Raw genomic sequence first — 23268 nt, forward strand, 5'->3', positions numbered from 1 at the left:
ACACAGCATCGTACACAGCGACACGCGCAGTGCATTACTGTGTAATATACACAGCATCGTACACAGCGACACGCGCAGTGCGTTACTGTGTAATATACACAGCATCGTACACAGACCACGCAGTGCGTTACTGTGTAATATACACAGCATCGTACACAGCGACACGCGCAGTGCGTTACTGTGTAACGTACACAGCATCGTACACAAGCGACACGCGCAGTGCATTACTGTGTAATATACACAGCATCGTACACAGAACCACACAGTGTGTTACTGTGTAATATACACAGCATCGTACACAGAACCACACAGTGTGTTACTGTGTAATATACACAGCATCGTACACAGCGACACGCGCAGTGCGTTACTGTGTAATATACACAGCATCGTACACAGAACCACACAGTGTGTTACTGCGTAATATACACAGCATCGTACACAGAACCACACAGTGTGTTACTGTGTAATATACACAGCATCGTACACAGCGACACGCGCAGTGCATTACTGTGTAATATACACAGCATCGTACACAGAACCACACAGTGTGTTACTGTGTAATATACACAGCATCGTACACAGAACCACACAGTGTGTTACTGTGTAATATACACAGCATCGTACACAGCGACACGCGCAGTGCGTTACTGTGTAATATACACAGCATTTTACACAGCGACACGCGCAGTGCGTTACTGTGTAATATACACAGCATCGTACACAGCGACACACGCAGTGCGTTACTGTGTAATATACACAGCATCGTACACAGCGACACGCACAGTGCGTCACTGTGTAATATACACAGCATCGTACACAGCGACACGCACAGTGCGTTACTGTGTAATATACACAGCATCGTACACAGCGACACGCGCAGTGCGTTACTGTGTAATATACACAGCATCGTACACAGCGACACGCACAGTGCATTACTGTGTAATATACACAGCATCGTACACAGCGACACGCGCAGTGCATTACTGTGAAATATACACAGCATTTTACACAGCGACACGCGCAGTGCGTTACTGTGTAATGTACACAGCATCGTACACAGCGACACGCGCAGTGCGTTACTGTGTAATTTATACAGCATCGTACACAGCGACACGCGCAGTGCGTTACTGTGTAATATACACAGCATCGTACACAGCGACACGCGCAGTGCGTTACTGTGTAATATACACAGCATCGTACACAGAACCACACAGTGTGTTACTGTGTAATAAACACAGCATCGTACACAGCGACACACGCAGTGCGTTACTGTGTAATATACACAGCATCGTAAACAGCGACACGCGCAGTGCGTTACTGTGTAATATACACAGCATCGTACACAGCGACACACGCAGTGCATTACTGTGTAATATACACAGCATCGTACACAGCGACACTCGCAGTGCGTTACTGTGTAATATACACAGCGTCGTACACAGCGACACACGCAGTGCGTTACTGTGTAATATACACAGCATCGTACACAGCGACACGCGCAGTGCGTTACTGTGTAACATACACAGCGTCGTACACAGAACCACACAGTGTGTTACTGTGTAATATACACAGCATCGTACACAGAACCACACAGTGTGTTACTGTGTAATATACACAGCATCGTACACAGCGACACACGCAGTGCGTTACTGTGTAATATACGCAGCATCGTACACAGAACCACACAGTGTGTTACTGTGTAATATACACAGCATCGTACACAGCGACACGCGCAGTGCGTTACTGTGTAATATACACAGCATCGTACACAGCGACACGCACAGTGCATTACTGTGAAATATACACAGCATTTTACACAGCGACACGCGCAGTGCGTTACTGTGTAATGTACACAGCATCGTACACAGCGACACGCGCAGTGCGTTACTGTGTAATATACACAGCATCGTACACAGCGACACGCGCAGTGCGTTACTGTGTAATATACACAGCATCGTACACAGCGACACGCGCAGTGCGTTACTGTGTAATATACACAGCATCGTACACAGAACCACAGTGTGTTACTGTGTAATATACACAGCATCGTACACAGCACCACGCGCAGTGCGTTACTGTGTAATATACACAGCATCGTACACAGCGACACACGCAGTGCGTTACTGTGTAATATACACAGCATCGTACACAGCGACACACGGAATGCGTTACAGTGTAATATACACAGCATTGTACACAGAAACACTGTGTTACTGTGTAATATACACAGCATCATACACAGCGACACGCGCAGTGCGTTACTGTGTAATATACACAATCATCGTACACAGAACCACACAGTGTGTTACTGTGTAATATACACAGCATCGTACACAGCGACACACGCAGTGCGTTACTGTGTAATATACACAGCATCGTACACAGCGACACACGGAATGCGTTACAGTGTAATATACACAGCATCGTACACAGAACCACAGTGTGTTACTGTGTAATATACACAGCATCGTACACAGCGACACACGCAGTGCGTTACTGTGTAATATACACAATCATCGTACACAGAACCACACAGTGTGTTACTGTGTAATATACACAGCATCGTACACAGCGACACACGCAGTGCGTTACTGTGTAATATACACAGCATCGTACACAGCGACACACGCAGTGCGTTACTGTGTAATATACACAGCATCGTACACAGCGACATGCGCCGTGCGTTACTGTGTAATATATACAGCATCGTACACAGCGACACGTGCACTGCGTTACTGTGTAATATACACAGCATCGTACACAGCGACACGCGCAGCGCGTTACTGTGTAATATACACAGCATCGTACACAGCGACACGCACAATGCGTTACTGTGTAATATACACAGCATCGTACACAGCGACACGCGCAGTGCATTACTGTGTAATATACACAGCATCGTACACAGCGACACGCGCAGTGCGTTACTGTGTAATATACACAGCATCGTACACAGTGACACGCGCAGTGCGTTACTGTGTAATATACACAGCATCGTACACAGCGACACGCGCAGTGCGTTACTGTGTAATATACACAGCATTGTACACAGTGACACGCGCAGTGCGTTACTGTGTAATATACACAGCATCGTACACAGCGACACACGCAGTGCATTACTGTGTAATATACACAGCATCGTACACAGTGACACGCGCAGTGCGTTACTGTGTAATATACACAGCATCGTACACAGTGACACGCGCAGTGCGTTACTGTGTAATATACACAGCATCGTACACAGCGACACACGCAGTGCATTACTGTGTAATATACACAGCATCATACACAGCGACATGCGCAGTGCGTTACTGTGCAATATACACAGCATCGTACACAGCGACACACGCAGTGCGTTACTGTGTAATATACACAGCATTGTACACAGAAACACAGTGTGTTACTGTGTAATATACACAGCATCGTACACAGCGACATGCGCCGTGCGTTACTGTGTAATATACACAGCATCGTACACAGCGACATGCACAGTGCGTTACTGTGTAATATACACAGCATCGTGCACAGCGACACGCGCAGTGCGTTACTGTGTAATATACACAGCATCGTACACAGTGACACACGCAGAGCGTTACTGTGTAATATACACAGCATCGTACACAGCGACACGCGCAGTGCGTTACTGTGTAATATACACAGCATCGTACACAGCGACACGCGCAGTGCGTTACTGTGTAATATACACAGCATCATACACAGCGTCGCACACAGCGCGTTATGGTGTAGTGTACACAAGGTCTCACACAGCCACATGCACAATGCGTTACTGTGTCGTACACAGAGCGTCGCACACAGTGCATTACTGTGTAATATACACAGCATCATACACTGTACGTGTCTGTGTCCAGTTCAGTTTCTGATCAGTGGTAACCCCAGGATGTTGATAGTGGGGACACAGCGACGGTAATGCCATTGAATGTCACGGGGCGATGGTTAGATCCTCTCTTGTCGGAGATGGTCATTCCCTGGCACTTGTGTGGCGCGAATGTAACTTGCCCCTTGTCAGCCCCGAGCCTGGATATTGTCCGGGTCTCGCTGCATTTGGACAGGGACTGCTTCAGTGTCTGGGGAGTCGCGAATGGTGCTGAACATTGTGCAGTCGTCAGTGACCATCCCCATCTCTAACCTTATGATGGAGGGAAGGTCAGTGATGGAGCAGCTGAAGATGGTTGGGGCCGGGGACACGACCCTGAGGAACTCCTGCAGTGATGTCCCGGAGCTGAGATGATTGACCTCCAACCACCGCAACCATCTTCCTTTGTGCCGGGTATGACTCCAACCAGCGGGGAGTTTCCCCTGATTCCCACGGACTCCAGTTTCGCTCGGGCTCCTTGATGCCACACCCGGTCAAACGCTGCCTCGATGTCGAGGGCAGTCGCTCCCACCTCTGGCATTCAGCTCTTGTGTCCGTGTTTGAACCAAGGCTGTAACGAGGTCAGGGGCTGAGTGACTCTGGGTGGAACCCACACTGAGCGTCCGTGAGCAGGTTATTGCTGAGTAAGTGCTGCTTGATAGCTCTGTCGATGACTCCTCCCATCATGTTGCCGATGATGGAGAGTAGGCCGATAGGGGGGGTAACTGGCTGGGTTGGATTTGTCCTGTTTCTCGTGTACAGGACACACCTGGGCAATTTTCCCGGCGCGCGATTCTCCGAGGAGCGGCGAATCGGCACCATTTGCGCCTGCGCAGCTTTGTGGGGGCGGGGGGGCTCCTTCATTGGGGGGGGAGCCTCCGATGGGGTCTGGCCAGCGATCGGGGCCCACCGAACGGCCGGCCGCCTGAACCCCCACGCCATGTTGCGTCGGGGCCGGCGCGTTGAGGATGTCCCCCGCGCATGCGCAGGCTGGCACGCCAGAATCGGTAGCGCCCGTTGGGCGCGGACGCTCTGCCTCCATTTCGGAGAATCCCGCCAGGGGACTCGCTTGTGAAGGGAATAGACAGGCATTTCTGTGGCTGCACACAAGGCTCCAGGATGGTATGTTGCCTCCCTGGTGCTAGGGACAATGACATCTCGGAGCAGGTACAGGACATTCTGGAGGGCGAGGGTGAACAGCCAGTAGTCATGGTACACATCGGTACCAAGGACACACGTTAATAAAAGGGATGAGATCCTAAATGCAGAATATAGAGAGTTGGGAAGGAAGTTGAGTAGGCGGACCTCAAAAAGGTAGTGATTTCAGTATTACTACCGGTGCCACGTGCGAGTCAGAGTAGAGACGACAGGATATATCGGATGAGTACGTGGCTGAAGACATGGTGTGAGGGGGAGGGTTTCAGATTCCTGGGGCATTGGAACCGGTTCTGGGGCAGGTGGGACCAGTACAAACTGGACGGGTTACACCTGGGCAGGACCAGGACTGATGTCCTAGGGGGGATATTTGATCGAGCGGTTGGGGAGGGTTTAAACTAAAATGCCAGGAGGTAGGAGTCAGAGGTGGAGGAAACACGGACAATAACAAAAGGCAGAAAGCGGAGTAAGAAAAGTGAGAGGCAGAAAAATCAAGGGACAGATTCAAACAGGTGAAAAATATTGGGAGCGAGAGGAGGAATGTTGAAGAGACAAGCTTTGTGCCTTAATGCGCAGAGCATTCGCAGTAAAGCTGATAAACAAATCCCGCAAATCGATGTAAAAGGGCATGATGTTATCGGGGTTACATGGCTGCAAGGTGACCAGGGACGGGAACTGAACATATTCAGTATTTAGGAAGGGCAGATAAAAAGGAAAAGGTGGTGAGTTTGCATCGCTGGTTAAAGAGGAAATTAACGCAATAGTGAGGAACGATATTAGCTCCGACAATGTGGAATCTGTACCGGCCCAGCTGAGAAATACCAAGTGGCAAAAAACATCAGTGGGCGTCGTATATAGACCCCCCAAACTCTAGTGGTGTGGTTGGGAAAGGCATTAAACAGAAAATGAGAGACACATGTGATAAAGGAACATCTGTAATTATGGGTGACTTTAATCTTCACATAGATTGGGCTAATCAAATTAGCCACAATGTCGTAAAGGAGGAATTCCTGGAGTGTATACGGGATGGTTTTCTGGACCAAAACGTTGAGGAACCAACTAGAAAACAGACCATCCTAGACCGGGTACTGTGTAATGAGAAAGGAATCATTGGCAATCTAGTTGCGCGAGATCCCTTGGGGATGAGCGATCATAACATGATAGAATTTTTCATCAAGGTGGAGATTGCAGTCGTTGGTTCGGAGACTAGGATCCTGAATCTTAATAAGGGAAACTGCGGAGGAATGAGGCGAGAGTTGGCTTCGATCGATTGGGAAACGTTACTTAAAAGGGATGATCGTGGATAGGCAATGGCAAACATTCAAGGAACGTATGGGGGAACTACAGCAACTGTTCATTCCTGTCTGGCACAAAAGCAAAATGGGAAAGGCGGCCTATCCGTGGCTCACAAGGGAAATTCGAGATCGTATTCGATCCAAGGAAGGAGCAGACAAATTGGCCAAGAAAAACAACAGGTCTGAGGATTGGGAGCAGTTTAGAATTCAGCAAAGGGGTATCCAGGATAAAAGAGAGTAGAAAAGGAAGCTTGCAGGGAATATAAAAACTGACTGTCGAAGTTTCTGTAGGTACGTGAAGAGAAAAAGATTGGTGAAGACAAATGTAGGTCCCTGACAGTCAGAAACAGGGGAATGCATAATAAGGGACAAAGAAATGGCTGAGCAATTGAATACATACTTTGGTTCTGTCTTCACAAACGAGGACACAAATCAGATCCCAGGAATGTTGGGGAACGCGGGGTTTAGTGAGAGGGTGGAACTGAAGGAGATCAAGGAGATCATTCCCCTGTTTCTGACTGTAAGGGACCTACATTTGTCTTCACCAATCTTTTGGGAAATGGTGTTGGGGCAATTGATGGGATTGAAGGCGGATAAATCCCCAGGGCCTGAGAATCTGCATCCCAGAGTGCTTCAGGAGGCAGCTCTGGAAATAGTGGATGCATTGGTGGCCATCTTCCGGGATTCTATAGACTCTGGAACTGTCCCTGCAGATTGGAGGGTAGCTCATGTAACCCCACTATTTAGAAAGGGGGTGGAGAGAAAACAGGGTATTATAGACCAGTCAGCCTGACTTCAGTAGTGGGGAAAATTCTAGAATCCATTACCATTTTATAGCAGAACACTTCGAAATAGTGGCAGGATCGGTCAGAGTCAGCCTGGATTTATCAAGGGGAAATAATGCTGGACAAATCTACTGGAGTTCTTTGAAGATGTGACTAGTAGAGTTGACAAGGGGGAGCCAGTGGATGTGGTTTATTTAGACTTTCAGGAGGTTCTTGACAAAGTCCCGTAAAAGAGATTATTGTGCAAGATTAAAGCGCATGGGATTGGGGGAAGTGCATTGAGACGGATAGAAAACTGGTTGGCGGAGAGGGAACAAAGAGTAGGGATTAATGGGTCCTTTTCAAATTGGCAGGCAGTAACTAGTGGGGTACCACAGGGATCGGTGCTGGGACCCCAGCTATTCACAATACATATTAATGATTTGGATGAGGGAATTAAATGTAAAGTCTCCAAATTTGCAGAATCTTCAAGTGGGAGGGTGAGCTGTGAGGAGGATACAGAGATCCTTCAGATTTGGACACGTTGAGCAAGTGGGCAAATCAATGGCAGATGCAGTTTAATTTGGATAAGTGCGAGGTTATCCACTTTGGTATCAAAAACGGGAAGGAAGACTATTATCTAAGCAGCCATAAATTGGGAGAGGGGTGTGTGCAGCGGGACCTGGGTGTCCTTGTGCACCAGTCGCTGAAGGTAAGCTGCAGGTGCAGCAGGCGGTAAAGAAGGCGAATGGTATGTTGGCCTTCATTGCGAGAGGTTTCGAGTACAGGAGCAGGGATGTGTTGCTGCAATAGAACATAGAACATAACAGCGCAGTACAGGCCCTTCGGCCCTCGATGTTGCGCCGACCTGTGAAACCACTCTAAAGCCCATCTACACTATTCCCTTATCGTCCATATGTCTATCTAATGACCATTTGAATACCCTTAGTGTTGGCGAGTCCACTACTGTTGCAGGCAGAGCATTCCACACCCTTACTACTCTCTGAGTAAAGAACCTATCTCTGACATCTGTCCTCTATCTATCTCACCTCAATTTAAAGCTATGTCCCCTCGTGCTAGACATCACCATCCGAGGAAAAAGGCTCTCAAAACAGATCCTTGTGGTACACCACTAGTAACTGGACTTCAGTCTGAACATTTCCCATCAACCACCACCCTTTGTCTTCTTCCAGCTAGCCAATTTCTGATCCAAACTGCTAAATCACCCTGAATCCCATGCTTCCGTATTTTCTGCAGTAGCCTACCGTGGGGAACCTTATCAAAACGCTTTACTGAAATCCATATACACCACATCAACTGCTCTACCCTCATCCACCTGTTTGGTCACCATCTCAAAGAACTCAATAAGGTTTGTGAGGCACGACCTACCCTTCACGAAACCGTGTTGACTATGTCTAATCAAATTATTCCTTTCCAGATGATTATACATCCTATCTCTTATAAACCTTTCCAAGATTTTTCCCACAACAGAAGTAAGGCTCACTGGTCTAAAGTTACCGGGGTTGTCTCTACTTCACTTCTTGAACAAGGGGACATTTGCTATCCTCCAATCTTCTGGCACTATTCCTGTTGACAAAGATATCTTAAAGATCAAAGCCAAAGGCTCAGCAATCTCCTCCCTAGCTTCCCAAAGAATCCTAGGACAAATCCCATCCGGCCCAGGGGACTTATCTATTTTCACCCTTTCCAGAATTGTTAACACCTCCTCCTTATGAACCTCAAGCCCTTCTAGTCTAGTAGCCTGAATCTCAGTATTTGCAATTGTACAGGTGAGGCCACACCTGGAGTATTGTGGGCAGTTTTGGTCTCCTTCTCTGAGGAAGGATGTTCTTGCTCTCGAGGGAGTGCAGCGAAGGTTTACCAGACTGTTTCCAGGGATGGCGGGACTGTCGTATGAGGAGAGATTGACTCGGTTGGGATTGTTCTCGCTGGAGGTCAGAAGAATGAGGGGGGGTCTCATAGAGATTTATAAAACTCTAACAGGACTGGACAGGGTAGATGCAGGGAAGATGTTACCAATGATGGGTGTGTCCAGAACCAGGGGTCACAGCCTGAGGATTCAGGGTAAACCATTTCGGACAGAGATAAGGAGACATTTCTTCACCCAAAGAGCGGTTTTAGGACCCAGCCAGCTCTGTCTGTGGTGGGACCACCGAGCCAGTCTTGGAGATGGACATTGAAGTCCCCCCACCCAGAGCATATTCTTCGCCCTTGCCACCCTCAGTGCTTCCTCCAAGAGATGTCCAACATGGAGGGGCACGGATTCATCAGCTGATGGTGGCTGCGACGTGGTAATCAGCAGGAGGTTTCCCTGCCCGTGTTTAACCTGAAGCCACGAGACTTCATGGGGTCCAGAGTCGATGTTGAGGATTCCCAGGACAACCTCCCGGTGAGACAGGACATACCCAGGGATGGTGATGATGGTGTTGAAGAGAAGGTACTGAAGGCACTGTTGCTAAGTTTGCAGATGATACAAAGATCTGTCGAGGGACGGGGAGTATTGAGGAAGCAAGGGGGCTGCAGAAGGACTTGGACAGGCTAGGAGAGCGGGCAATGAAGTGGCAGATGGAATGCAATATGGAAAGGTGTGAGGTTATGCACTTTGGAAGGAGGAATTTAGGCACAGACTATTTTCTAAATGGGGAAATGCTTCAGAAATCAGAAACACAAAGGGACTTGGGAGTCCTTGTTCACGATTCTTTTAAGGTTAACGTGCAGGTTCAGTCGGCAGTTAAGAAGGCAAATGCAATGTTAGCATTCATGTCGAGAGGGCTAGAATACAAGACCAGGGATGTACTTCTGAGGCTGTATCAGGCTCTGGTCAGACCCCATTGGGAGTATTGTGAGCAGTTTTGGGCCCCGTATCTCAGGAAGGATGTGCTGGGGCCTTGGAAAGGGTCCAGAGGAGGTTCACAAGAATGATCCTTGGAATGAAGAGCTTGTCGTGCGAGGTACGGTTGAGGACTCTGGGTCTGTACTCGCTGGAGTTTAGAAGGATGAGGGAGGATCTTATTGAAACTTACAGGATACTGCGAGGCCTGGATAGAGTGGACGTGGAGAGGATGTTTCCACTTGTAGGAAAAATTAGAACCAGAGGACACCATCTCAGACTAAAGGGACGATCCTTTCAAACAGAGATGAGGAGGAATTTCTTCAGCCAGAGGGAGGTGAATCTGTGGAACTCTTTGCAGCAGAAGGCTGTGGAGGCCAAATCACTGAGTGTCTTTAAGACAGAGATAGATAGGTTCCTGATTAATAAGGGGATCAGGGGTTATGGGGAGAAGGCAGGAGAATGGGGATGAGAAAATATCAGCCATGATTGAATGGCGGAGCAGATTCGATGGGCCGAGTGACCTAATTCGGCTCAAAGAACAAAGAACAAAGAAAAGTACAGCACAGGAACAGGCCCTTCGGCCCTCCAAGCCCGTGCCGACCATGCTGCCCGACTAAACTACAATCTTCTACACTTCCTGGGTCCGTATCCCTCTATTCCCATCCTATTCATGTATTTGTCAAGATGCCCCTTAAATGTCACTATCATCCCTGCTTCCACCACCTCCTCCGGCAGCGAGTTCCAGGCACCCACTACCCTCTGCGTAAAAAACTTGCCTCGTACATCTACTCTAAACCTTGCCCCTCGCACCTTAAACCTATGCCCCCTAGTAATTGACCCCTCTACCCTGGGGAAAAGCCTCTGACTATCCACTCTGTCTATGCCCCTCATAATTTTGTATACCTCTATCAGGTCTCCCCTCAACCTCCTTCGTTCCAGTGAGAACAAACCGAGTTTATTCAACCGCTCCTCATAGCTAATGCCCTCCATACCAGGCAACATCCTGGTAAATCTCTTCTGCACCCTCTCTAAAGCCTCCACATCCTTCTGGTAGTGTGGCGACCAGAATTGAACACTATACTCCAAGTGTGGCCTAACTAAGGTTCTATACAGCTGCAACATGACTTGCCAATTCTTATACTCAATGCCCCAGCCAATGAAGGCAAGCATGCCGTATGCCTTCTTGACTACCTTCTCCACCTGTGTCGCCCCTTTCAGTGACCTGTGGACCTGTACTCCTAGATCTCTCTGACTTTCAATACTCTTGAGGGTTCTACCATTCACTATATTCCCTACCTGCTCCTACATCATCTGGCCATATGGTCTTATGGGACATTATCTGCATGGTATGATTCTGTGAGTGTGACTACATCAGGGCATTGCTTGACCAGTCTGTGAAACAGCTCACCCAACTTTGACACAAGCCCCCAGATGTTAGTAAGGAGGACTACGCAGGGTCGACAGAGCTGGGTTAGCCGTTGGCGTTTCTGGTGCCTGGTTCGATGGTTGGCGGTGACGCCTTTTCTGTCTCATTTGGCAGCGTTCGATTACAACTGAACGGCTCCCTGAGGGCCAGTTCCAAAGAGCCGACCACATTGGCGCGGGTCTGGAGTCACGTGGAGGCCGCGCCTGGTCAGGAAGGAAGACTTCCTCCACTAAAAGGTTTTCGGAATGACAATCGAGAATGGGTCATCGTTAAGACTCTTAATTCCAGATGTTTCCCGGGGTTTAAATTCCACCACCTGCCGCGGCGGGTTTCGAACCTGGATTACCCCGGGGTCTCTGGGATTACTACTCCAGCGATAATACCACAGTCGCCCCTGTGTAAGAGACACAAAGTAAAATGAGTCTCGAGACTTACCGACAAGCTGCATGTTTTATACTGCTTCTCGGCTCCTCGGCAGGTATCAGTCGACCAGCGATACGAATTCCATTCCTGGTAACCATTCCCGGTTCTGGCATCCGGCCCGTCTCTGTATTCCTGTCTCCGTGCCCTGCCGATGCTCCGGCGACGGGATGGGTGACCTTCCCGGTGCTCCTGTTGCCGTGGGGACGTGGGGGTACCCCGGCGGCGCCCGGCGCTGCGAGCACGTCCTCCCAATCCCGGCGCCTCCCCTCGAGGGGCTGGCCGCTCGCTCTCCCCGCCGCCGCGCTCCTCCGCTTCCCGCCTCCCCGGTTCCAGCTGGGACGGGTGCCGCGGTCGCCTGTCTCCGACACGGGGCTGCCCCTTGACCCCCGCTGGGGGCTCCGCTCGGTGGCTGGACCCTTCGGAGGACCCCAACAACAACCCCTCGATGGGCTCGGCAACATCCGGGGCTGGGTAGATGAGTATCGAGGCGCTGATTTTGGGTGAAGTGAACAGGTCTCCAGGGGCCTGTTGGTGGGGCCTGGAGGCTTCAGACGTTGAGAAGTCCTGTGGGCCGAGTAGACGGTGCACATCACCCGCACCTTCCTCCAGGGCCAGTCCTTTAGTCCGGCGAGAACCCACAATCTTAACTCCCTTCCCCAGCTTGAGTGGTTCTGGGCTCTCGAGCAGGCTTTCGTCAGGGACCTTCAACAGCAGCCTCTGCCCACCAGAGGCCTGGGGTTCCCGGAGGTGCACCTGGACGGAGCCCTCCACCTGAACCTCGGCTGGCGAGTTCCGCTGCGCGCTGCTCCTATCCGGAGACGCCCTCCGCTCCCGCCGGTTTGTCTCCGGAACCGTGCCTCCCTCGTACTGTGGCGGGACCTCAGGCATCCGGGCCTCCCGAGAACTCCTCTCTCTTCCTGGTTGATCGCTCGAAGCCGATTGGAGGAGGCGAGCCATGGCTCCCTGGAGTTTGAAGTTTGATGGGACTTTCCCATATCCGTACTGTCCGGGTCGGATTACACTTCGGGCCTGCGATCTGTCCAATTACACACATTCAATAAAAAAAATAATACATTGAGGGTAAATCAATTATAAAAAACATTTTCATTCCCTGCAACCTCCGCCCCCGCCCCCCCCCGCGACACAGGGCGACACAGGGCGACACAGGGCGACACAGGGCGACACAGGGCGACACAGGGCGACACAGGGCGACACAGGGCGACACAGGGCGACACAGGGCGACACAGGGCGACACAGGGCGACACAGGGCGACACAGGGCGACACAGGGCGACACAGGGCGACACAGGGCGACACAGGGCGACACAGGGCGACACAGGGCGACACAGGGCGACACAGGGCGACACAGGGCGACACAGGGCGACACAGGGCGACACAGGGCGACACAGGGCGACACAGGGCGACACAGGGCGACACAGGGCGACACAGGGCGACACAGGGCGACACAGGGCGACACAGGGCGACACAGGGCGACACAGGGCGACACAGGGCGACACAGGGCGACACAGGAGCGACACAGGAGCGACACAGGAGCGACACAGGAGCGACACAGGAGCGACACAGGAGCGACACAGGAGCGACACAGGAGCGACACGGAGCGACACAGGAACGACACAGGAGCGACACGGAGCGACACGGAGCGACACACAAGGAAACACAGGGAAACACAGGGAAACACAGGGAAACACAAAGTAACTGGGACCTACCCGACGGAGGTCCGGAACCTACCAGTTGGAGGGCTGAGGCCTACCAGTTGGAGGACTGAGGCCTACATGTTGGGGGACTGAGGCCTACATGTTGGGGGACTGAGGCCTACTTGTTGGGGGACTGAGGCCTACTTGTTGGGGGACTGAGGCCTACTTGTTGGGGGACTGAGGCCTACTTGTTGGGGGACTGAGGCCTACTTGTTGGGGGACTGAGGCCTACTTGTTGGGGGACTGAGGCCTACTTGTTGGGGGACTGAGGCCTACTTGTTGGGGGACTGAGGCCTACTTGTTGGGGGACTGAGGCCTACTTGTTGGGGGACTGAGGCCTACTTGTTGGGGGACTGAGGCCTACTTGTTGGAGACTGAGGCCTACTTGTTGGAGGACTGAGGCCTACTTGTTGGAGGACTGAGGCCTACTTGTTGGAGGACTGAGGCCTACTTGTTGGAGGACTGAGGCCTACTTGTTGGAGGACTGAGGCCTACTTGTTGGAGGACTGAGGCCTACTTGTTGGAGGACTGAGGCCTACTTGTTGGAGGACTGAGGCCTACTTGTTGGAGGACTGAGGCCTACTTGTTGGAGGACTGAGGCCTACTTGTTGGAGGACTGAGGCCTACCTGTTGGACTGAGGCCTACCTGTTGGAGGACTGTGGCCTACCTGTTGGGGGACTGTGGCCTACCTGTTGGAGGAATGAGGCCTACCTGTTGGAGGACTGAGGCCCACCTGTTGGAGGACTGAGGCCCACCTGTTGGAGGACTGAGGCCCACCTGTTGGAGGACTGAGGCCCACCTGTTGGAGGACTGAGGCCCACCTGTTGGAGGACTGAGGCCCACCTGTTGGAGGACTGAGGCCTACCAGTTGGAGGGCTGAGGCCTACCAGTTGGAGGGCTGAGGCCTACCAGTTGGAGGACTGAGGCCTACCTGTTGGGGGACTGAGGCCTACTTGTTGGAGTACTGAGGCCTACTTGTTGGAGTACTGAGGCCTACTTGTTGGAGGACTGAGGCCTACTTGTTGGAGGACTGAGGCCTACCTGTTGGTCTGAGGCCTACTTGTTGGAGGACTGAGGCCTACCTGTTGGACTGAGGCCTACTTGTTGGGGGACTGAGGCCTACTTGTTGGAGGACTGAGGCCTACTTGTTGGAGGACTGAGGCCTACTTGTTGGAGGACTGAGGCCTACCTGTTGGACTGAGGCCTCCCTGTTGGAGGACTGAGGCCTCCCTGTTGGAGGACTGAGGCCTCCCTGTTGGAGGACTGAGGCCTCCCTGTTGGAGGACTGAGGCCTCCCTGTTGGAGGACTGAGGCCTCCCTGTTGGAGGACTGAGGCCTCCCTGTTGGAGGACTGAGGCCTACCTGTTGGACTGAGGCCTACCTGTTGGACTGAGGCCTCCCTGTTGGAGGACTGAGGCCTCCCTGTTGGAGGACTGAGGCTTACCTGTTGGAGGACCGTAACTCGTGTCTGCCCATCAACGACCTTCTGTTCCCCGTCGATGGCCTCCAATTGGCCAGGCTTCGCTGTCTTGGGTGTGCCGCCGAGCTCGAATAGGCCGGGTTGTAGAGCGGGCTGGTCTCTCGACCAATCTGAGCTCCGTAATGCGAGGACGAGTCGCCATTGGCCGCAGGCTGCTGCCTGTCGTGATTGGATGTTTGGCCCTGTCGGTACAGAGGGACCGACCCCCGATTGGTTGGCGGGCGGTAACTCTGGCGGGGTGCCGGTTCCCCGTAGGCCCCGTCCTCCAGCGGGCCGGGTGCGAACCTGTCCCCGTACAGCGGGAGGGTGTGTCGGCCCGGGGGCTCCTCAGCGCCGGTCGAGGCCGGGGGCTCGGGCCGCGCTCGGAGGGCGGGGGACTGCCCAGCGCCGGCCAACTCAGGCGTCCCGCCGTCCACGTGGAGCGAGTAGGTGGGCCTCAGCGCCGAGACAGCCCGCCCGGCGTAGGGGTCCCACTGGCTGTCTCCGTGGTCGGGCCGGGGCTCCGCGTACGGGCCCCCGGGCGGGTGAGTCCGCCGCTGGCCCCCTGCTGGCCTCGGCTGGCACCTGCGGCTCTGCTCCGACACCCCCATCCCGCACGAGCTGGAGCAGGACGACCAGGGGCCCCAGGAACTCCAGACTCCCGAAACACCATCCGCCGTCTCCTGCGCCGCTGGCGCCTGCCTCGAATTCCTTTGAGGGACCTGGAGGGGGAAACAGAGAGATGGAGGGGGGCATCATTCCAGTCCTGTCTGTGACTGGCACGCTGAAATGTGACCAGGGTAATGTTTCAGTGCATAGTCCCACCCCCTCCGGAACCCCCTCTCCCCCCAACCCCCCCGTAACCTCCTCCAGCTCCTACACCCCCTCCCTATCTCTGTAACCACCACCAGCCCCTACACCCCCTCCCCATCTCTGTAACCTCCTCCAGCCCCTACACCCCCTCCCCATCTCTGTAACCACCACCAGCCCCTACACCCCCTCCCCATCTCGGTCACCTCCTCCAGCCCCTACAGCCCCTCCCTATCTCTCTAACCTCCTCCAGCCCCAACACCCCCTCCCCATCTCTGTAACCTCCTCCAGCCCCTACACCCCCTCCCTATCTCTGTAACCACCACCAGCCCCTACACCCCCTCCCCATCTCTGTAACCTCCTCCAGCCCCCTACACCCCCTCCCTATCTCTGTAACCTCCTCCAGCCCCGACACCCCCTCCCTATCTCCGTAACCTCCTCCAGCCCCGACACCCCCTCCCTATCTCTGTAACCTCCTCCAGTCACTACACCCCCTCCCTATCTCTCTAACCTCCTCCAGCCCCTTCACCCCCTCCCTATCTCTGTAACCTCCTCCAGCCCCTCCCTATCTCTCTAACCTCCTCCAGCCCCTACACCCCCTCCCCATCTCTGTAACCTCCTCCAGTCCCTACACCCCCTCCCTATCTCTCTAACCTCCTCCAGCCCCTTCACCCCCTCTCTATCTCTGTAACCTCCTCCAGCCCCTACACCCCCTCCCTATCTCTGTAACCTCCTCCAGCCCCTACACCCCCTCCCTATCTCTGTAACCTCCTCCAGCCCCTCCCTATCTCTCTAACCTCCGCCAGCCCCTACACCCCCTCCCTATCTCTCTAACCTCCTCCAGCCCCTACACCCCCCTCCCTATCTCTGTAACCTCCTCCAGCCCCTACACCCCCCTCCCTATCTCTGTAACCTCCTCCAGCCCCTACACCCCCTCCCTATCTCTGTAACCTCCTCCAGCCCATACACCACCTCCCTATCTCTCTAACCTCATCCAGCCCCTACACCCCCTCCGTATCTCTCTAACCTCCTCCAGCCCCGACAACCCCTCGTATCTCTGTAACCTCCTCCAGCCCCTACACCCCCTCCCTATCTCTGTAGCCTCCTCCAGCCCCTACACCCCCTCCCTATCTCTGTAACCTCCTCCAGTCCCTACACCCCCTCCCTATCTCTGTAACCTCCTCCAACCCCTCCTTATCTCTGTAACCTCCTCCAGCCCCCTACACCCCCTCCCTATCTCTGTAACCTCCTCCAGCCCCTACACCCCCTCCCTATCTCTGTAACCTCCTCCAGCCCCTACACCCCCTCCCTATCTCTGTAACCTCCTCCAGCCCCCACACCCCCTCCCTATCTCTGTAACCTCCCCCAGCCGCTACACCCCCTCCCTATCTCTGTAACCTCCTCCAGCCCCGACACCCCCTCCCTATCTCTGTAACCTCCTCCACCCCCCACACCCCCTCCCTATCTCAGTAACCTCCTCCAGCCCCTACACCCTCCTCCCTATCTCAGTAACCTCCTCCAGCCCCGACACCCTCCTCCCTATCTCTGTAACCTCCTCCAGCCCCTACACCCCCTCCCTATCTCTGTAACCTCCTCCAGCCCCTACACCCCCTCCCTATCTCTGTAACCTCCCCCAGCCGCTACACCCCCTCCCTATCTCTGTAACCTCGCCCAGCAGCTACACCCCCTCCCTATCTCTGTAACCTCGCCCAGCCGCTACACCCCCTCCCTATCTCTGTAACCTCCCCCAGCCGCTACACCCCCTCCCTATCTCTGTAACCTCGCCCAGCCGCTACACCCCCTCCCTATCTCTGTAACCTCCTCCAGCCCCTACACCCCCTCCCTATCTCTGTAACCTCCTCCAGCCCCAACACCCTCTCCCTATCTCTGTAACCTCCTCCAGCCCCTACACCCCCTCCCTATCTCTGTAACCTCCTCCAGCCCCCTACACCCAGTCCCTAGCTCTGTAACCTCCCCCAGCCGCTACACCCCCTCCCTATCTCTGTAACCTCGCCCAGCCGCTACACCCCCTCCCTATCTCTGTAACCTCCTCCAGCTCCTACACCCTCCTCCCTATCTCTGTAACCTCCTCCAGCCGCTACACCCCCTCCCTATCAGACGTGCTACAATCGAGCGCCACTCTCCTCACAGGGCCCCGCATTCCCCCCCCCCGGCCTCCCCCGGCCTCACCAGCCCACCAACTACACGCCCAATGCTGCTGACACAAAGGTCGGGAGAGGGTGACGACACACGGCCCCAGGGGGTGGGTGTCATCGTGACACGGCCAACTTAACCCTTCCAGCGCCACATCCACCCCATCAGTGCCTGCGTGGGTTTCCTCCTGGTGCTCCGATCCCTCCCCAAAGAGGGGCAGGTAAGGTGGGGTCCCGGGGACAGGACGGGGGAGTGGGCCTGGGTAGGCCGCTCTTTCAGAGGGTCAGTCCAGATTGGAGGGCTTCCCGTTCTGTGAGGCAGGGGGAGGGGAAGGGGCGGGACACGCGGCCGGGGCGGAATGCCCGGGGGGGGGGGTCTCACCTTCCTGTGGCTGTAGGAGCACTGCAGGGTGGCCAGCAGGAGGTATGCGACGAACACGGATCCCCAAATCGACCTGAAAAGCAAATGGAGAGGATGGGTCAAGGTTCAACTTCCGCAGCCCCTCACACACCGTCTTCCCTCAGCGCTGACCCTCCCTCAGTACTGACCCTCCCTCAGCGCCGTCTTCCCTCAGCACCGTCTTCCCTCAGTACTGACCCTCTGACAGTGCGGCGCTCCCTCAGTACTGACCCTCTGACAGTGCGGCGCACCCTCAGTACTGACCCTCCCACAGTGCGGCACTCTCAGTACTGACCCCCTGACAGTGCGGCGCTCCCTCAGTACTGACCCTCTGACAGTGCGGCGCTCCCTCAGTACTGACCCTCCCACAGTGCGGAGCTCCCTCAGTACTGACCCTCTGACAGTGCGGCACTCCCTCAGTACTGACCCTCTGACAGTGCGGAGCTCCCTCAGTACTGACCCTCTGACAGTGCGGAGCTCCCTCAGTACTGACCCTCTGACAGTGCGGCACTCCGTCAGTACTGACCCTCTGACAGTGCGGAGCTCCCTCAGTACTGACCCTCTGACAGTGCGGCACTCCCTCAGTACTGACCCTCTGACAGTGCGGAGCTCCCTCAGTACTGACCCTCTGACAGTGCGGAGCTCCCTCAGTACTGACCCTCTGACAGTGCGGCACTCCCTCAGTACTGACCCTCTGACAGTGCGGCGCTCCCTCAGTACTGACCCTCTGACAGTGCGGAGCTCCCTCAGTACTGACCCTCTGACAGTGCGGCACTCCCTCAGTACTGACCCTCTGACAGTGCGGCGCTCCCTCAGTACTGACCCTCCGACAGTGCGGCACTCCCTCAGTACTGACCCTCCGACAGTGCGGAGCTCCCTCAGTACTGACCTTCTGACAGTGCGGCGCTCCCTCAGTACTGACCCTCTGACAGTGCGGCGCTCCCTCAGTACTGACTCTCTGACAGTGCGGCGCTCCCTCAGTACTGACCCTCTGACAGTGCGGCGCTCCCTCAGAACTGACACTCCCACAGTGCGGCACTCCCTCAGTACTGACCCTCTGACAGTGCGGCACTCCCTCAATACTGACCCTCTGACAGTGCGGCGCTCCCTCAGTACTGACCCTCTGACAGTGCGGCACTCCCTCAGTACTGACCCACTGACAGTGCGGCGCTCCCTCAGTACTGACCCTCCCACAGTGCGGCACTCCCTCAGTACTGACCCTCTGACAGTGCGGCACTCCCCTCAGTACTGACCCTCCGACAGTGCGGCACTCCCTCAGTACTGACCCTCTGACAGTGCGGCGCTCCCTCAGTACTGACCCTCTGACAGTGCGGCGCTCCCTCAATACTGACCCTCTGACAGTGCGGCACTCCCTCAGTACTGACCCTCTGACAGTGCGGCACTCCCTCAGTACTGACCCTCCGACAGTGCGGCACTCCCTCAGTACTGACCCTCTGACAGTGCGGCGCTCCCTCAATACTGACCCTCTGACAGTGCGGCGCTCCCTTAATACTGACCCTCTGACAGTGCGGCGCTCCCTCAGTACTGACCCTCTGACAGTGCGGCGCTCCCTCAGTACTGACCCTCTGACAGTGCAGCACTCCTTCAGTACTGACCCTCTGACAGTGCGGAGCTCCCTCAGGACTGACCCTCCCACAGTGCGGCGCTCCCTCAATACTGACCCTCTGACAGTGCGGCACTCCCTCAGTACTGACCCTCTGACAGTGCGGAGCTCCCTCAGGACTGACCCTCCCACAGTGCGGCACTCCCTCAGTACTGACCCTCTGACAGTGCGGCACTCCCTCAGTACTGACCCTCCGACAGTGCGGCACTCCCTCAGTACTGACCCTCTAACAGTGCGGCGCTCCCTCAGTACTGACCCTCTGACAGTGCGGGCGCTCCCTCAATACTGACCCTCTGACAGTGCGGCACTCCCTCAGTACTGACCCTCTGACAGTGCGGCACTCCCTCAGTACTGACCCCTCCGACAGTGCGGCACTCCCTCAGTACTGACCCTCTGACAGTGCGGCGCTCCCTCAATACTGACCCTCTGACAGTGCGGCGCTCCCTTAATACTGACCCTCTGACAGTGCGGCGCCCCCTCAATACTGACCCTCTGACAGTGCGGCGCTCCCTCAGTACTGACCCTCTGACAGTGCGGCACTCCCTCAGTACTGACCCTCTGACAGTGCGGCGCTCCCTCAGTACTGACCCTCTGACAGTGCGGCACTCCCTCAGTACTGACCCTCTGACAGTGCGGCACTCCCTCAGTACTGACCCTCTGACAGTGCGGCGCTCCCTCAGTACTGACCCTCCGACAGTGCGGCACTCCCTCAGTACTGACCCTCTGTCAGTGCGGCACTCCCCTCAGTACTGACCCTCTGACAGTGCGGCACTCCCTCAGTACTGACCCTCTGACAGTGCGGCGCTCCCTTAATACTGACCCTCTGACAGTGCGGCGCCCCCTCAATACTGACCCTCTGACAGTGCGGCGCTCCCTCAGTACTGACCCTCTGACAGTGCGGCACTCCCTCAGTACTGACCCTCTGACAGTGCGGCGCTCCCTCAGTACTGACCCTCTGACAGTGCGGCACTCCCTCAGTACTGACCCTCTGACAGTGCGGCACTCCCTCAGTACTGACCCTCTGACAGTGCGGCGCTCCCTCAGTACTGACCCTCCGACAGTGCGGCACTCCCTCAGTACTGACCCTCTGTCAGTGCGGCACTCCCTCAGTACTGACCCTCTGACAGTGCGGCACTCCCTCAGTACTGACCCTCTGACAGTGCGGCGCACCCTCAGCACGGACCCTCCACCAGATCAATGAGGAGATGCTGAACTTATACAAGACACGAGTTGGACCTTAGCTGGAATATTGCGCACAATTCTGGGGGTCAGACTACAGGGAGGATGTGGACGCGTTGGTGCGCGAGCGGGAGAGATTGACAAGAACGGTTTGCGGGGATGCGTACGCGCGTAGAGCCCGTAAGGATCCTGCGGAACTGCGGACGAGGCTGGCAGGGAATGTGGTGACCGAGATAGGGAGGTGGGGGGAGCAGCCAAGGAGCGATTCGAGCCCTCGGGCGCAGGGTTTTTACAGAGTATTCAACAAAGGGAGATAGGGTGTTGCCGGGGTTTGACAAGGCACTTTGGAGAGGAGCCTCTTTGTCCTGCCCTCCTAATGAAGCGTAATCGAGACTCTGAATTCTCTCCGGGGGGGGGGGGGCGGGCCAAGAGGCGATGGTTAGATCCTCTCTTGTCGGAGATGGTCATTCCCTGGCACTTGTGTGGCGCGAATGTAACTTGCCCCTTGCCAGCCCCGAGCCTGGATATTGTCCGGGTCTCGCTGAGTTTGGACAGGGACTGCCTCAGGGTTGGCCTGGCTTGGCGGTATGGGGGAGGGTGGGGTACGAAGGGCCGGGATGCTGTGCGCACGCTCGCACTTCTGTAGAAATCCAGCCACCCAGCACCGACTGTACTCGCGTAGGCCCGAAGCCTGCGAAAAGTAACTCGCACACTCTCGTTGGCAGGGTGATAAACTCGGGGGAGGGAAAGAGGAAAGACTCGCCCTCCCCCCCCCCCTCCCATTTGAAAATAATTCAGCTCCATTGTTTATTCATTGCGAGTGCAATTCCGGCCTGCGCCTCGAGCTCTGTGCTCGCTTGTTATTGCTCCAGCCTGCTCTCTCCGTGACCCCGGGGACCACGAGTGTTCGTTCACTGAGAGACTGCCAAGATTAAACGGGTCGCAGCAAAAACACATCCTTCCAACAGCAAAGTCGGAGCAGAAAGGGGCCACGGACACCCAACGGCGCTCAAAGTGAGGCGTGAATCACTGAGAGCGGGGAGGAGGGGGGGGGGGGGGGGGGGGCGGGGGGGGGAAAGAGAGCTCAACTTGGCGGTTTGATCAATGGCCCGAGGACATAGGAGCAACGGTAAAGGTCCCTCTACACGGTCCCCCATCAAACACTCCCAGGACAGGTACAGCACGGGGTTAGATACAGAGTAAAGCTCCTCGACACTGACCCCATCAAACAATCCCAGGACAGGGACAGCACGGGGTTAGGATACAGAGTAAGCTCCCTCTACACTGTCCCCATCAAACACTCCCAGGACAGGTACAGCACGGGTTAGATACAGAGTAAAGCTCCCTCTGCACTGACCCATCAAACACTCCCAGGACAGGTACAGCACGGGGTTAGATACAGAGTAAAGCTCCTCGACACTGTCCCATCAAACACTCCCAGGACAGGTACAGCACGGGTTAGATACAGAGTAAAGCTCCCTCGACACTGTCCCCATCAAACACTCCCAGGACAGGTACAGCACGGGGTTAGATACAGAGTAAAGCTCCCTCTACACTGTCCCCATCAAACACTCCCAGGACAGGTACAGCACGGGGTTAGATACAGAGTAAAGCTCCCTCTACACTGTCCAAATCAAACACTCCCAGGACAGGTACAGCACGGGGTTAGATACAGAGTAAAGCTCCCTCTACACTGTCCCCATCAAACACTCCCAGGACAGGTACAGCACGGGGTTAGGTACAGAGTAAAGCTCCCTCTACACTGTCCCAATCAAACACTCCCAGGACAGGTACTGCACGGGTTAGATACAGAGTAAAGCTCCCTCTACACTGTCCCCATCAAACACTCCCAGGACAGGTACAGCACGGGGTTAGATACAGAGTAAAGCTCCCTCTACACTGTCCCCATCAAACACTCCCAGGACAGGTACAGCACGGGGTTAGATACAGAGTAAAGCTCCCTCCACACTGTCCCCATCAACACTCCCAGACAGGTACAGCACGGGGTTAGATACAGAGTAAAGCTCCCTCGACACTGTCCCCATCAAACACTCCCAGGACAGGTACAGCACGGGGTTAGATACAGAGTAAAGCTCCCTCCACACTGTCCCCATCAAACACTTGATGTGCTAGAGGCT

General features: G+C 54.8%; 1 protein-coding gene across 1 annotated transcript in view; it reads right to left on the reverse strand.

Moving 5' to 3' along the window:
• LOC140402885 (uncharacterized) overlaps positions 1-23268 on the reverse strand; it is a 106353-nt gene that overhangs the window by 78941 nt on the left and 4144 nt on the right. The window contains 4 exon segments of the mRNA XM_072490512.1: positions 11735-11762; positions 11804-12827; positions 14950-15686; positions 18310-18382. Coding sequence (XP_072346613.1) covers positions 11735-11762; positions 11804-12827; positions 14950-15686; positions 18310-18382 — 1862 coding nt within the window.

The sequence above is a fragment of the Scyliorhinus torazame genome, chromosome 26 (assembly GCF_047496885.1).
Source record: "Scyliorhinus torazame isolate Kashiwa2021f chromosome 26, sScyTor2.1, whole genome shotgun sequence".
Classification (NCBI taxonomy): domain Eukaryota; kingdom Metazoa; phylum Chordata; class Chondrichthyes; order Carcharhiniformes; family Scyliorhinidae; genus Scyliorhinus; species Scyliorhinus torazame.